The sequence below is a fragment of the Musca autumnalis genome, unplaced genomic scaffold, assembly GCF_047663935.1.
Source record: "Musca autumnalis isolate F117 unplaced genomic scaffold, ASM4766393v1 scaffold_1, whole genome shotgun sequence".
Lineage (NCBI taxonomy): Eukaryota > Metazoa > Arthropoda > Insecta > Diptera > Muscidae > Musca > Musca autumnalis.
The window spans coordinates 118,658,188-118,675,564 of NW_027411644.1; the positions used below are offsets into that span (position 1 = coordinate 118,658,188).

At 34.0% G+C, this 17,377-nt stretch overlaps 1 protein-coding gene across 48 annotated transcripts in view; it reads right to left on the reverse strand.

The window, feature by feature from the left end:
- Positions 1-17,377, reverse strand: part of mtd (TLD domain-containing protein mustard) — a 450,874-nt gene that overhangs the window by 68,369 nt on the left and 365,128 nt on the right. For 17 of the 48 annotated variants that reach the window (XM_073990750.1, XM_073990855.1, XM_073990722.1 and 14 more), the window contains 9 exons: positions 13,402-13,937; positions 13,143-13,333; positions 11,209-11,692; positions 10,981-11,141; positions 10,452-10,583; positions 9,678-9,829; positions 6,947-7,109; positions 6,133-6,331; positions 5,691-5,780 (listed from right to left, as the gene is read on the reverse strand). In XM_073990750.1, coding sequence (XP_073846851.1) covers positions 5,691-5,780; positions 6,133-6,331; positions 6,947-7,109; positions 9,678-9,829; positions 10,452-10,583; positions 10,981-11,141; positions 11,209-11,692; positions 13,143-13,333; positions 13,402-13,937 — 2,108 coding nt within the window. Of the gene's footprint in view, positions 1-5,690; positions 5,781-6,132; positions 6,332-6,946; positions 7,110-9,677; positions 9,830-10,451; positions 10,584-10,980; positions 11,142-11,208; positions 11,717-13,142; positions 13,334-13,401; positions 13,938-15,624; positions 15,943-17,377 lie in introns of those variants that run through there. The other 31 variants (XM_073990642.1, XM_073990845.1, XM_073990652.1 and 28 more) reach the window with 11 other exon arrangements.

Here is a 17,377-nt window from a genome sequence, read left to right on the forward strand (position 1 = left end):
TATAAATTTTATAGGCACAATTAATAATATATTTTATATAAAATTTATATATGTATATTATTTATTTATTTGTAAGATTTTCAACATTTATCAAAAACAAAACCTGTTCAAATACTGCTTCTGAAACGTATGAGTTGCGCCTTATATAAGTAAACGTATTTTCGAATTTGTAATACTACGTAAAATGTGCCTGGAGTCAACATTTGTTCTTAATTATTTGTTTCAGTAATTTGTAATTAATTTTTATGGATTGTTAAAAACACTTTTCTATGTTGTGGTAGGGTATTTTTTCATAACTTAAATTACTACCGATGGAAAAAATCTATTTTATTCTTATGTCTTTCTATTGCCGCACTATCAATCATGTTTTCCTTGGTTTAGTTGGTTTTATGGAAGTTATGGAAATATTGTGTAGATGATGAATGATATTTTTATTTGTTATTCAATTTCTCAAAAATTTCCTTTTCCCATTCGAAATAAATATTAAGAAAATAAATACATACAAAATTTTGATTCTATTAACTATGTATTTCGCATACGAAGTACAAAGTATCCCATTAAAATATAAACGTCAATTACATATTTACGTCATACTTTCAAATATTTAAATGGCATTGTCAATTTGTTTACCCAAAAACCATAACAAGCAACTAACAAATAAAACAAATATTGGGGGTATCCATCATATATTGTCCACACCAGGCATCCAGTCCAACAATCATCATCGAACGCATCAATAAATAATATACATTCATGTGTACATACATATGAATATTTGTTTAATAAACATTTGAATATTCCTGGGGCACATTTATTTTCTGCCAAATTCATATTCTTTATAAAGTCATTCAATTTGGTGTGTGTGGCTGTGTGGACCTGCTACTGCTGCTCCATTCAAAATACTCATAAATAAAACTTTCATAAAAAAGTATTATTTTGTTTTATTTGTAACACATGCAAATTATTTGCCCATACACATTACAATATACATACATATGTACGTACATACATATGAACAAATACCGCGTCTGCCAGAGACATTTGGCGATGAAGGCAATGATGCTGATGATGATGTTATGGTCAATCGGTCTCGATGTACCATCGCAATAAGTGTCTTCGTCTTATGGCAATACTTAGGAATGATAATTATGTTGTTATTGAAAACAAAATCAAAAGAGTACGAATTTTTCATAAGATAAAAATAGAAATATAACAGCCATTGATGATTAGATAACTTAGGAAGTCGTCTGGGCTATGTATATTGGATTTAGATGCATTATACCCCACCTTTCGTTGTCGTAATTGTAGTAGGGGTGACGTAGGGGATGAAAGATACCAAGGAACGGTCCTGACCGGTTTTAACATGGCAAAGCCCAGGATTTATCTTGGTCCCTCTTTCATCCCAAGTGGACACTGACCTCCCCGTGGTGTCACCTGGGGAACTGCCTTTAACACCCGTTAAAGGTAGTGAGCTAACATGTGCCGCGCGTTCACCCATAAGAACGTTAAAAACTTGGGTTTGGGCGTCGGGTTAGTAACCCTCCCCTAGAAAAAACAGCCTACTATGAAAAAACGAAAGAAAAGAAAAACAAACCCCTCTAAAGCTGACGAACCCCGCAAACGTTTTAAGGACCATGATCTGCGAATCTGCACCTGGAATGTTCGCACTCTTTATAGAGAAGGTGCAGTCTTCGCATTGGCAGACGTACTTGAAAAGTACAAGACCGATATTACTGCCATTCAGGAAATACGATGGATTGGGAAAGGCGTCACAACAACACCTAAAGGTGACGCACTGTATTATAGCTGCCATGACGTAAAGCATGAGTTTGGTTGTGGATTCGTAGTTAGTCGGAGACTAAAACATCTTGTATCCAGCTTCACCCCAGTGAATGAAAGACTTGCTGCAATTCGAATAAAAGCTAAATTCTTCAACATCAGCTTTATTTGCGCTCATGCTCCCACTGAAGAAAAGGACGAACAGACCAAAGATATATTTTACGAGCGCTTAGAAGAAACATATGACCGTTGCCCTGCCCATGACATTAAAATCATTCTGGGCGATTTTAATGCCAAAATTGGAAAGGAGAATATCTTTGGCCCAACAGTCGGGAAATTCAGTCTCCACAGTGAAACATCTGACAATGGTATGAGACTGATAGACTTTGCAGCTGCAAAAAACATGGTAGTTAGCAGTACCAGATTTAATCATCTCGATATTCATAAGGGCACCTGGCTGTCTCCAGATCAGAAAACAAGAAACCAAATTGATCATGTTGTGATAGATGGAAGACATTCATCGAGCGTGTTGGATGTACGATCGTTCCGAGGCGCAAACATTGATTCGGACCACTACCTTGTTGCAGCAAAGGTACGCACCCGCTTAAACGTAGCAAACAAAGTACGAACAGACACAACACGAAAGTTAGACATCGGTAAGCTGCAATCACAACAGATAGCCACAGCATATTCCACTCAACTAGCCCAATTGCTTAATCAATAAGGTGTATTCATCAGCTAGTTAGCACCATCTGGCAGGAAGAACGAGTACCCGACGATTGGAACCTGAGTATCCTGTGCCCCGTCCACAAGAAGGGAGATAAGACTGTATGCTCTAACTATAGGGGCATAAGTCTACTCCCTATTGTCTACAAGATCATGTCAGGGATATTGTGCGAACGACTAAAGCCAATGGTCAACGAGATTATTGGACCATACCAATGCGGCTTTAGACCTGGCAAGTCCACCATTGACCAGATATTTACCCTGCGGCAAATCCTGGAGAAGACCCAAGAGATGCAGATCGACACCTACCACCTTTTTGTCGATTATAAAGCAGCCTTCGACAGCCCGCTGCGCTCAAAGGTATTCCAAGCCATGTCTGAATTTGGTATTCCCGCAAAGCTCATCCGGCTTTGTAAAATGACTTTAACTGACACGAGGTCCTCAGTTAAAATAGGAAAGAACCTCTCCGAAGAGTTTGGTACCAAAAGAGGTTTCAGACAAGGAGACAGCCTTTCGTGTGACCTCTTCAACATCCTGCTAGAAAAGGTTATACGAGAGGCAAACGTCAAAAGAAGTGGCACAATCTACACCAATAGTCACATGTTACTTGCCTATGCTGATGACATAGACATCATGGGACGATCAGTAAAGGAAGTAACTGATGCCTTTAGGAAGGTCGAAGCAGAATCTGCGAAAGTGGGTCTGGCGGTAAACGGCGAAAAGACCAAGTTGATGGTGTCGACGCGCAATGCGTCCATTGAGCTCGGACCGACTGTGGAAGTTGGTTCCTATAATATTGAGGTAGTTAAAAACTTCGTCTACCTCGGCACCTCCGTCAACACAACAAACGACATCAGTTGTGAAATAAAAAGAAGAATTGTATTGGCCAACAGATGCTACTTTGGATTAAGTAAGCAGTTTAAAAACAAAGCCACATCTCGTCAAACAAAAATAACGCTCTACAAAACACTGATACTACCCGTGCTGATGTATGGCTCCGAAGCCTGGGTACTTGCGCAAGCAGACATGGCAGTGCTTGGTGTGTTTGAGAGAAAAATTCTTCGAAAGATCTACGGACCAATCTGCGTTGACGGTGAATATCGACGTCGCATGAACCACGAGCTGTATCTGCTATACAACGACATCAATATTGTTAAACGTATCGAGATGCAGCGATTGCGTTGGCTAGGCCATATCATAAGAATGAGCGATGATGAACCCGCTAAAAAGGCGTATGAATACATGCCACATGGCGGTGCACGCAGAATTGGCAGGCCAAGGAATAGATGGCGCAAACAAGTGGATGTTGAGATGAAAAGGCGCGGTATTCCAGAGAGCAAAGCAACAAATAGAGAGGAATGGAGATCTCTTCTTAGTTCGGCCTATAGAACAAATGTTCTGTAATGGGCCAGCTAAGTAAGTAAGTAAGTAAGTAATTGTAGTAGGGGAAAATAGACAGCAGTGGTGTTTTAAACCACCTCCATTCCTTAATCTAAAGTTCAAAAACCTGCCTAATATATGTGAACGATTTTTATTAAATCCTTCCTAATTTTTAAATTTGTCCCATGAATGGTTTTTTTCCTTGTTAGATTTTGTCTACTACTTTAAAATACGACTATGTAATATATAATAATAATACATATTTTTTACAACATATTTTTCAGCAACTTTTCCTTTATACAACTGTCAAAATTTGCAACATTAGTAATAATTATTACTAATTATCACGTAAAAAGACATACCAAATATCATGGGTATTGTTGACATATTCTAATGAATGGCATTTCAATAAAACCCGCATTTCAGCATATACGCTAGAGTTATGAAACTAACATCTTGGCTTATGACAACAATAGGATCAGCTTCTACTCTATGCCCTTTCTACAAAGGTAAGTAATACCGTTCTTCGAACATAAAATCAATAAAAATACAGTCCACTGTGATTAGTAAAAATACCTTCTCATTGCGCTTTATTTTTCTTTTCACTTTTGCTACGCGTAACGATGTTTAGGAATGTGAAAAGAAGATATTTATGGGTTTCATTTTAGCAAATAATAGTAAAAAATGTGACATTCTAAAGAGAAATTCTTAAGAAGTGGACTAAATACCTATGAATACAAATTGAATTTGCATTCCACAATAACCAAATGAATAATGAACCCTTTTTCATAAACTATTTCAAATAAATCATTTATGTTAAAAATGTAAAGAAATTATGAATTCAAGTGCATGTACAATCCAAAAATATACACTTATTTATATATAACGAATAAAATTTATGTCAAGTTACAAGAATGCAAGACATGAGGTCTGTTCGATAACCTCGCAAGTAAAAAGTACTTGTAAGTTCTTGCAACTAATTCTCATGTCTGTTTTACTGAACAAGTTTGTTATCGAACGGCATTTTGTAAAAGTTTGTACAAATTTTTGTGTTATCGAACAGACCTATGCTGTTATACGTCGCGCATACAAACAAGTCACTTATAAATAAAACTCATTCGAGAATGCAATGTTTTGGGGCAATGACTTGAAGTGAAATGTAAATGATGTTATTATTTTGACAAATGAAACGATTGTGCAGAAACAAAGTGCAAAGTTTATATAAATTTGTTAGTTTTGTTCGATTTCTTTGCTAAAACTTAAAATTAACATATTTTGCTGTTGGTGCTTATTGAAGGCGCATTTAAGTGATTTAACAAAATAGGATTTTGGCAATAAAGAAAGAAAATAAATCTATTTAGAAATGTATAACATAAAACTTATAAGAATAATTTTTATTTACTCTCATAAATTTTGTTTACACATTTCCCTTTATAAAACAAAATGAAAAAATGCCACTACTTTTTTTCAAAACACATAAAATAAATATTTTCTTAAGTAAAGGCCTATTAAAATTTTTGTGTTTAGCCACACATTTTAATTTTTGTTTTTAGAACTTCTACAACCAAAAAGTGTAATAATTTTTAATTCAAAAACAACCAAACAACATTGAAAAAATACATATTTTCCAAAACCATCTAATTGTACTTGTTGTAGTTTTTTTTTTGTGATAATAATTTTGAAATACATCTCAAAATAACACATTTATTTATACGTTGGGTGTTGTTGTTTTAGGTCTTTTTGAACACAAAACAAATTTGGTTTTTTTTTTTTTTTTTGATAATAATTTTTAATTCAATCCTAACCTCGCCGCTCAATAAATCCAAATCAGCAGATGCGGCATGTGATGCCGTTTTAATAATGTTGTAGGTCTTGGCAAATGGAGCTTTAATTAGCTGATTATTATTTGATGTGGGGGGATTAACATACACACAAATATAAAGAATGATCCGAAAAAAAAGTAAAATAAAAATTAATTTTCATAAAAAACAATCCATTTTTTGTAAAAATTTTTCTTCCTTTGTTCAAGATTATTGAAAAAAATATTAGAAATTTTGAAAAGCGGCTTAAATAAAAGATTTCAATATTTTATATAGTAATTTATAGTAAGTATAAATAGTAGACATTTAAAATATTTAGAAAATAAAACTATTGAAAATTGTAATTGTAAGAGAATTTCGTAAGCCTATATATAACGTTGTTGCCTCATACAATATGGATTTGAAGAAAAACAAAACGTCAACTTACCTCCCATGATTCTCGGGTAAGATCACTCACTTCACCCTCTTGACTGCCACTACGTGTTCCCGACTTTGTGGTGCCACTTTGTGTCCATTCTGTGTCATCTTGGATTAATTCAAAGCCACGAGTTTTTATTTGTTCCTCATCCAATTCTCCATAGAGATGTGAAACCCAGGTATTAATGAAGCGGTATAATTCGTCAACGCTAAAAATAAAAGAAATGTATTAAGTTTAATAAATATTTGAGATTAATAAAGACAGTGTTGAAACTTTTCAAGAACTGAATCAACTGTTACTACAATGATTCCCGTTGTAACTTCTATGATGGTGTTATGGAAGGATATTAGTGCGAGCCACTTTTTTCGGATCGGATTTTGATATACATATATAGCTCTAATATGCATATTTGGCCGATTTTGGGCCCTATATAGCTATATCAAAATCGGATCTGATTTCCACAATTTTTGTAAGATTGGTTTTTTAGCTACAATTATGATCTGGTAAAGCTTTTTCAACCAATTTTTTCGATACATTCGTTCATTTTACAAACAAAAACACATTTTGGTTTTTGTATCAAATGTTTGTGTGTGTGACAAACAAACGAAACTTTTGATTTTTCACGTCCCAGTAGTTCCGGATTGTTTACTGGTTACCTCCCAATCTATTCACAATGCTTTAGACTGGTGAATTTAACATGGCGATGTCATAGGAGGGAGTCAATTGTCCCCTCGCTGCATTACCAGTATCACACAAAATAGACTATGGTTATTCAATTAATCCCGTTCCTAAAAGTTTTTTTTTATTATAAATACAAACTTACCGATTTTTAGGTACACTAAACCAATACTCTGGTCTCAGTTTATTTTTGCCATACGACATCACCGATGTTGGCAGTGGTATGGCTTTACCTATCGGTTTGCCCATGCGCAAGCGCAAATACAATGGTGGATCTGGGCAAGCACGAGCTGGTCTTGGTATAAGTTCTATAAAAAAAATTAATAGAATAAAGCGATTAATAGAAACATATAAAACTAGTTATTATTTATACAAGCATGCTATAAAATACTCAAAATTATGTACAATAAGGAATATCATAAGTAAATTACATTTTTATATTATTTATGTACATAGCTCTTATTTTCGAAGGATACTACTTTGGGGTGAGGAATACTATAAAGTATATTTGAACACATATACATAGGCATCTCATTATTTATTTACACCAAATTGTTTTTAAAGTTCTGTTGTGAATTATATATTTTAAATAATTAATTTATTATATTATTTTAATGTAGATTATTTATATGTTTGTAATTGTAAATAGCAACGTACCAACTATATCGAAATTTGGAAAATTTGGTGCCCGTACTATATGTGGAATGTGGAAAATGTGTGTTGAGGTGGTGACAAAGTGATAAAAATTGTGAATTTTTTAAGATACTCAATACAAGACAAAACAGCAGCACTATTTAAACTATTATAATTAAAAATTATAAATATTGCTTTGGTAAAAATATTTGGAAATGAAAAATTCATATCAAATCGTGTACAAACAAAAAAACGAATATTTAAAGACAAGTATGAAGCTATTATTTATTTCATCTTGATATTTATATGTGTTTCACTAAATGTATATTTTTCTAAATTTTCAAAAAGGCCCTTATAGTCCGGTCAAAATAGACATTGAAATAGCAAAAATTCCCACAAAGCTGAATTTTTGTGGAGAGCTAGGGTTTGCCATTAGAAGCAACGTCCTAAAAGTCCCCATCGATCCCATGTGTGCAAAAAAAATTATTCGGGGTCAAAGGTCAAAATTTAAGGGTTTTTAGGTTTTCGGATTTATTTTTTGAAAACGGTTGATCTAATCAAAAAGTGACTAAAGTAAATATTGTAGACAGAAAAATTATCTACAAGTTTGACCCTTTAATTTTTTTCTTAGAAGGAACCATTCTTGAGATATAGCTGTTCTAAAAAACACATGATTTTTATGCACTTATAAGGAAATATGCACATATTCAGACGAACCGGCTAAAATAAGCGAAGTAATCGGGTCTGTCCCCCAAAAAATATATATTTTCTTGAAGAGCGAAATTATAGCTATCTTCTAAAAAAAATTCCAACAAAATCGGAGTGTGTTTAGTAGAGTTATTCAATGTTAGAGTCATTTTATGCAAAAATAGCCCATTTAACCCACATGTATAATCGAAAGCCCAACGGGAACGACCCCAACGAAAACTCTCCGATTTTTTTCAAGTTTTGTCAGAAGGTAGGGTTTGTTGCGCTGATTACGGAAATGTATATTTTTCAACGGTTGCGGATCCGGTTCGCCGGTTATTCGACCCGAAAGGCCAAATTTAAAAACCGGGTTAGATCCGGTTCTACTAAACCGATTACTGTAAAGTGGATATCGTTTGAAAGCTTACGGAAGTATCTAACACATAGTGTCGTTACTTTAATCGGTTCGCCTCATAATGTACTTACGAGGCTAATTTTTTATTTGACCTTTAGATCGAGATATCTCGAAAATGGTAAGTCTTTTTTAAGAATCATAAAGACCAATCTTGTAGACAATTATTGAATCTACAACTTTTACTCTAGCGGGATTTTGCTAAGTATTACCGTTTTTGAGAAAAATTAAAAAAACTGAATAATGCCTCCAAAAATGACCTTTGACCCCGAATAACTTATTTTGCACACATGGGATCGATGGGGACTTTTAGGACGTTGCTTCTAATGGCCAACCCTAGCTCTCCACCAACATTCAGCTTTGTGGGAATTTTTGCTATTTCCCCCTTATACGCATGTCTATTTTGACCGGACTATTAATAAAATATAATCAATGTTGGTAATTATTCGCCTTAAAGTATGCTATGGAAATATATGTATATATAAAAACCGTTTGTACTAAGGATAAAGACAATTCTAATAATTGAACGACCTCGTGCTTGAATAACACTATGCAACACAGAAAATGCAAACAACTTCTAGTATGCATTTTTTGAAAGTACATATTTAGACTACAAAAACCCTAGTAGGGGTTTGTGCTGTCAAATCCAGTTCTGACACAACAAACCTAACAAGGCCTTTTTGTCGTTTGGGTCTGTACTTTCAAAAAATCCTCAGTTCGAATTGTTTGCACAAGATTACCTTAAAAATGTTGCACAGTGTAATTTATATATTTCAGAAATTAAAACAAAAAGGTCGAAAAATAATAAAATAATTAAACTGATATACATATCGCTAATTTACTCGAAGATTGGCATAACTCAAAAAATGCGTTCTACTTTTTCCAGAACATTATCCCTATTTTCCTTTTCTTTTTATTCTTTGAATTTCTTTGTATTTATGTATCCTGAAAATGTTTCTACAATCGGAAATGTTAATGTGGAAACTATAAGGTAATAACCTTTAACGTGAGAGGCTACAAATAAGATATGGTTTTTTTTAATAATGCTATTGTTATTTTGTACTAAACTGTGTAAAACTTTTACTACATTATGCTAAGAAGTAAACTTCAACGAAAAAGTAGCTTAATGAAATTCAATACTTACTGTCAACACTGACAAATAGACCAGGTTTATCATCTACTGAAACCATAGAACGGTAATCCAATTTTGGCTGTGGTTTGGTATCTTTTAATTTTGTTGTAGATGAAGTGCCCTCCGAAGATAGTGGACGTATAAAGGTGCCAATTGAGGAACGTCTAGATGAATGGTAAATAAAGTATTAGTACAAAAATTAAATTAAGCAAAACAAAAGATATAAATTTGAACATGTCTAATAATCATCATAGAGAGGGAAGGGGTACACCAAAAAATATACATAGCTGTTTGTTATACAATATATATATATAAAAAGAATGTATGAAAAGCATGATGGATTTAGAGTTATATATTAATATATTACATGGAAAAATTTTTAATGGAAAATCGCTTTATTTCGTTTTTTACAGAGAAGTTAATATTTCATTATGATACCGCAAATGATGGCGAGAAAAGAAGTTGATTGCAATCGCAATGAAGTAGAAAAAGTGACAATGAAAATGTGAACAAATGATACCTAATTTCAGTTACATTAGAAAACAATGGCAAACAGTGCTCTTCTAGCTTTAAGAAAGAAACATTTGGTGGGTATATTTAATAAAGGATAACATTATGTTTTAACATTGATTTCTTTAGTTTTTTATTTATTTTTAAAGTTTATCAAACGTTTTTCTTCAACAAAGGCATACATACAAGTTTTTTAAAAGAAAGGTAAAACAACTAGGAAGTGATGAACGTACAATAAATTTCAGACCCTAAAATTAACACATTATGAATTCTTACCCAGTCGAATAATGACCCTCGGAATGAGTAGAATGTGGTGTCAAAGGTGGCACCGGAGAGCCACTTGAATCTTCGGACGGTGTTTTAGAAAATAAATTGCCACCCAACTCTGAGACCAAAGTAATGGGTGAACTGATTTTTTGTTATGTTTTGAACATTTTTGTTGTTGTATGAATTATGTGTGGGTGTGTTTCGTTTTACATGTAACGCGACATTATCAATTCAAAAATATACAGTGTACGTGGGGAGAAATAAGAACAAAACCAAAATGCAATGGTGGTGGTGTAAAGTGGGTGGTGTGTATGTAGTGTTAGAAATTATATTAAAAATATTTTTTTGAATTTGTTAGAAAATAATAAAAAAAAAGATGGGAAATGGACAAATTGGTGTTGGTTCAAAGGCCGAATCCAAAAGATGAAAGCATTTTTTCGAAAGTTAGGATAAAAATAAAAGGATTATTAAATAAAATAACAATGATTTGTATCTTATTTTTTGGTTGTTTTAATAAAAATGCATCTATTTTACCTACCTTGAGAATACTTTTGAGAATACACTTTGATTCGAGTCTCCAGTGTTAGGTGCCGACTCATTATCTTGTGACTTGCCCACACTGCCTCCTGATGTTGGAGCAGCACCATCACCAGTAAGACCTTCAACCCATGTCAAGGGATAAGACAAACGTTTCAACATCTATAAAGAAAACCATAAAATATAAATATTTTTTCTCACAAATAGTATTCAACAAATTATATCGAACCTTATTTTTCTTTTCTGCTGCATTTTTATCGGCTTGATTTTGAGCTTGGGCCGCCGCTGCTGCTTGATTTTCATTGTTATCATCTACGCTGAAACTTACGCTCGTTGTCTTTTTGCGAGTACCGGCTACTGCACCGGCATCTAGGCCACTGGTACGTGGTGGTGATTCGCCCAGTGGGGTTATCGATGATATTTGCTTTGGTGGTACCCAGTCAGAACTTAATACAATATCGGCATCACTATATACTGTTTTCTTTGGTATGGGTTGAACATTTGGTATGGGATCACGTATATCAATGCCAGAATCATAACATGATTGCTTCGATAACTGTTCCAATTGTTCCAAATCGGCGGGATTTACTACACCACCGGCTAAATTGGCCATAATTCCGCTGATTGAAGATGTGGCCGAGTGTGGTTCCTGACCACGAGCGCCACTATCAGCTGTGGTATTTGATTCATTGTCTCCTTCGTCTTCCGATGATCTTCGGGAATTAGATAAACATAGTCTATAGTTGTGGTGGCATTGTATTGAATATACATAGATATATTGTGGTGTAACAAAATGATGTTGATGATGAAATTTCATATAAGCGTCCCCAAAATAACCACAGCATTTTGAAGCATCAGGATGACATACATACATATATAGATGGGCGTGTTTGTGTGTATTTGTTTATATATAGTCATTTACAGGGTGCAGTAAGTTTTTTTGACAACAAATATAGAATATATACAGTGCAGAATAATGGCGATGTTGGTGTATTAAAAAAATAAATAAAAAATAAACAAAACAAAAATGTAATAACAGTTAATACTCAAATAAACACATAATTATAAATTTTAAACTTATAAATATAAACGTATGCGATTTCATAAAGTGGGAGATTTAATGTTAGATTGGTTGAATACGTTACGTTTTTAGCATACGCACATCGGCACAGGAAAGGATGAGAGTATTTATGATCTATGAAGTATGCCTAGGATTCAGCCAGAATGGAATATTTTTAGGACCGAATTTTCAACCCTACAAACCTACGCATAAGTTCTTTATGCAGCACAGGTACGTATGAAGTGCACAGCACGTTTAGTAGGTTACTAAGCAAATGGTCATTTTTATACCCTCAGCCTTTAGGGTTTATACAGCTTGAAAAATGATCATCCTCGACAGGACGGACCTGGTTGCAAGGTATCGAAGTAAATCTGGCTAAAAATCTAGGTGCCTTCTCCCTTTTCATAAATCCGAAAACAAAACTGCTGTAGTGGTTATTTCTAGTCATTACAGGATTAGATCTTTGTGGCTATAGGGCTGCACATCCTAGACTCAATAAGTTCAATTAATCCCCTTGAATCAAAATATAAGATGCATTACTACTTCGATAAAGCCCTCATAAATTTGTAGAATTGCATTTCGTCAGTAATTCCATGATGACACAAAAAATCCTACTGTGACCAGCTAATGGTAGGTTGAGGCGACAACTTTCGAAAGGAATGACTCCCAAAATTGGAACCGCTTCACTATGTCAGTCCACAACAAATTTATTTCAAATGTCCGCATTCGTTATGATAAATATTAGGTTGGCGATACAAGAAACATAATCCTAAATACAAACTTGATGAAGATAGAAAACCAAAGCGTGAGAGTACATAAATAGTTGACGCATTTCAAATGAAATCGTACACTTCATAGAAATTTATATTTTACAATTTCTTTTACTAAATATATAACAGCAGGGTATAGGAAATTAAATTTCGACATGTTATAAAATAATTTCCAATAATCGTAAATAAAAAGCGACAAACAAAAAATAAAAATGAAACAATGAAAACTTTGAAATAAATTGATAATAACAAAACCAAACCACATTTTTCATTGATGTTGATAACAATAATCCATAACAAATGAAAAATACATACTCAAACATGTTAACATACCTATCTTTACTGGGTATTGCCCAGTGATGATCCAATAGACTTTTGCGTCTCTCTTCTAAGGTGGTACGAGAATCGCTAACGTCGAGATTTTTTTTGGCTTCATCGTCCTCGGTTTCATTGGTACCAGTACTGGCGCCATCACCATCAGTCTTCGAACTTTCTTTGGCTTCCATAGATTTTTCATCATGCTTCTGTAGATTAGAAATGAGAAATCAAATCAATTTAATAACTTATTTGATGAAATATTTACTACTACTACCTCTGAACAAATGGACTCTTGGTCATCAGTTTTAACCTTTTCTTGTTCCTCATCATTTTTGTCTTTTTCATTATCTTCCTTCGTTTGTTGTTTGCTGCCGTCTACGGCATCTTCTGCTCCCTCTTCTCCACCCTCTTTGGCCTTTTGGGCATCTAATACTGATTTCGGATAATAAATTTCAGGTTTTTCTGTTGCATCAGAGTCGACAGTGACTCCACCCGATACTCGCATATGAGCAATATCATGAAATATGGCAGCATTTACGCACAATTCCATTGGTGCTATAACACCATAGCTTTCTGGACCATGCTCAATTACCAATGGATCGGAGACATTGGGATCGAACATAACAGCATTTGGTGTTACCAATAAAACGCCACCCACAACACCCTGTCCATCGGTTATGTGACGTACATTGATTTTAAGGAAACGTTGTGTAATAACTGGATCATTGCCGCCATCGGCACGCCCAGCAGGATCAACACGTTCGATATGACCTGGCTTGGGAGAACCTGGACGTAAACTATCCAAGATATCTGTAATGAGAGGGGAGAAGTAGGTGGATTTTAGAAAACAATTCTATGGAATTAAAAGCGTTAATTGTTTTTTGTACTTTTTATCTTTTAATTATAAAAAATGCCCAATGCATCATATGAAGGCATTCTTCTATTTTTATGAAAGTTGAAATACATATACATAATATTTTTTTGTTTATTTGTTTATTTCTTAGATAAGATAAGCATTTATATTTGGACATTTATTGTTGGTGGATGTCAAAATTTCAAAATTAAATATGAACTATTTCTTGTACATAAAAACGTAAGTTTTTCACAACATCCCCGAAGGGACAAGGCAGACATCTATCATATCAATGAATGCATGCCGATTCATATTGGCTCAATGATATGTGACCTACATTTTATCGCCGAGTCCGAGCGGCGTGTAAATGCAAACCACCATTACTCTGCGGGAATATGCCACCGCCGAAAAAATTGGATGTTCCGGTCGGGGATTGAACCGCAGACCTTCTGAGTGAGTGCAAGGCGGACGTGCTTATTACTGCACCACGATGGATTTAATGCACTCAAGCAAAATACTTGCAGGCAAAGGATGCAGGGCAGATTATTGGTTACTGCATTATTGAACTGCATCTTCTTGCCGGGTAGCTGAACTACTCAAGAAACATGGTGAACATTAAGTAGATGGGTTTAACCACCGCTGAGAAAAATGTTATGTTATCTTGTCGGAGATTTGAATACCTCATCTTTTGCATACAAACGGAGATTGTAATTAATCATTGAACCATATCTAGAATGTTTTTAATACGTCCAATCAATGACGGAATTATAAACCTTTTATGGGTATGGGCATGTAGTGAGTGCTGCAATTCACACATTAAAATATTACGTTGTCATGGTAAATTCATCGATTCTTAGCGAATACTAGTCATAGTTCTTTAACGTCACACGATAACAATTTATTTTGATATCCAATGAATGATTACGCTACGTACAATGATGGTTTCAAAATAGATGTGGGTAAAATGGTGGAAAATACAAAAACAAAAGTAAAATAAAGTTCCTTTTTACCAAAAGCCAAACGTGCCATGGCAAGTTGTTAAAATAAATGTTTATTAATGGATTTAACAACACCTCACAATGCTTGTTTTGGGCTCCCACAACGCGTGAAAAGCGGCGTTTAAAATAAAGGGCAAATCGAAAATAGGTCAATATTGATAAGAGTCAAACCGGTGTGTTTAGTTTTTATTTTTTTTTACTTTGTAGTTAGTTGGAAAACGAAATAACTGACAATTTGATTAGAATTTTGTGCAAATTTTTATCTCCTCTGACAAAGAAAAATGTGACCGTCATAAAATCAGTCAGACGTTTAGCCTGCTTTGTTTACTTAATTTAAGATAAAGCTTTATAAGTAGCACTCGCTACTTTATTGACGTAGACCACCACACTTAACAGTGGAGAAAAGTCGGGATACATCCTTTCAATACTGCAAACTTTCATTGATGACACTTTTTTGGACCGACAACTAACCATGTGAGTGAATCGTTTGTTACCATTGTTAAGACCAAATCAACAGAGTCACAACAATCCAAACATCATCATCAATATTAATATTCTCCTTGATACTCCAACATTTCTTAATTAAAGTAAATACATATAAAAGAAATAATAACAAAAACTCCAATGAAACATATGAATAAATCACCTCCATTACGCCAAAATACAGCTGTATGCATTGTTGTGAATTTTATTTGATGTTATTTGTCAATGTAATGTGTTTTTTTAACAACAAATAAAATATTTCAATGTTTTCAATCTATTTTTGCTCTTTGTTAATTTTTTACACAGCCAATAAATGCGTTTTTTAATACATATAGAAAGTTGAAGTAATGTAAACAAAACTATTTGTTTAGAATTTTATTTCGAGTGGCACTTTTCTTTTTTCGTTGTGTTATTTGGAATAAAAATACAAGAGCACTTCAACAAACAACAGCTGACCAACATTTCATATGACAGAAATGTCATTCTTAGGGGGATGTAAAGTGTTGCCATATTTTACACCTAACCAGCAATTCAAACAGCTGTTAAGTGATAACATTTGTTGGCAAATTAAACAACAGGTGGCGCTGATGGCGTTGATCAAAGATTTCGTTACCATCAGCAAGTAAAGAAAAAGACAACGAATAAAGAAATAGACAACGGAAGCTTTAATTTTCGCATCCATCAGATGTCGCGCAAAAAGTTTTTTCGCGTTCAGCTGGAATTCTGCAACTCATTTTTTGAGTTACCGACAAAAATCGGTAACATTAAAACGCAAAATTATGAATGAAAAGTATCAATGAAAGTTGACTGCACTGTTGCTATCGGTAGAATTTAGCAACAGCTTTATTTCGGTTGTTAACTTACCGAAAAATTTCGTTAATTACCAAAATTATAAGCATTTTAATTTTACCGATATTTGTCGGTAACTCGAAAAATGAGTTACAGAATTCCACCACAGATTTTGTGCTTGCGTGGTCAAGTCACTCGACTTCGGAAACAAATAATGTGGTTTTCTAACAAATGAATTGATACTTTGCATAATTTTTTTGCATCTTCATGTAGTTTAGGTGAAAATACAACTAAACACATTTATCGCCGAACAAATGTTTGCAATTTTGTTTGTGTTTAATGTTTAATGTTTGAGTGACTTCAGTTAAATCACTCAAGCAGCAAAACCACATAATACGGCCTCTGTTGTAAAGCTTTTTTTCAACAAAACAGATGAGAACATTCCGGAGTCTATGGGCCATATGTCTATATCCAATGGATTTGAAAACGCAAAATAAACCAATTTGGAGGCATTAGAAATATAAATTTCATATTGAAAGTTAATGCCAAGAAGGTCCTCCCTGAAATTGAATTATAACTTTTAACTTTATATTAAGCGGAACGCTAATAATCCCAGCAAAATGTTTGTAGCCAAAGAAGTAGCTGAATCATGAGTGCAACCCAGCAAAATTTATTTGAAGTTGTTCTATGTGAAGTAGTGATTGAATTAGCTTTTTTAGAAGCAGTCCACGCAGAGTCATGAAAAATGCGTTCCGTTCTTCACATTTTGACAATCTCCGATTTGAATCCATTTCATAAAATTTCACGTTTTAGCAATGCTTACATTTATAATAACTTTTTGCAAATAAAATTCTTTACAACACAAGAAACAATTTATTTTATGGTATTTTAATTACTCAGCAAAATGTTTGTATCCAAACAGATAATCATAGGTACAAGAAATGTCAGACTGCATATTTGTTTGTAGGCAAAAAAGTAGTTGAATCATGAGTGCAAGTGACTATGTCTTTTTACGTGAATGAAGTCATGATTTTTACAAGGGCATGGTGCAGCTAGGATGCAATCAATTTTAGATCTTTATCACCTATTTTGCATGACTCTATGCAAGAAGCGTTTTAAGATGTTTT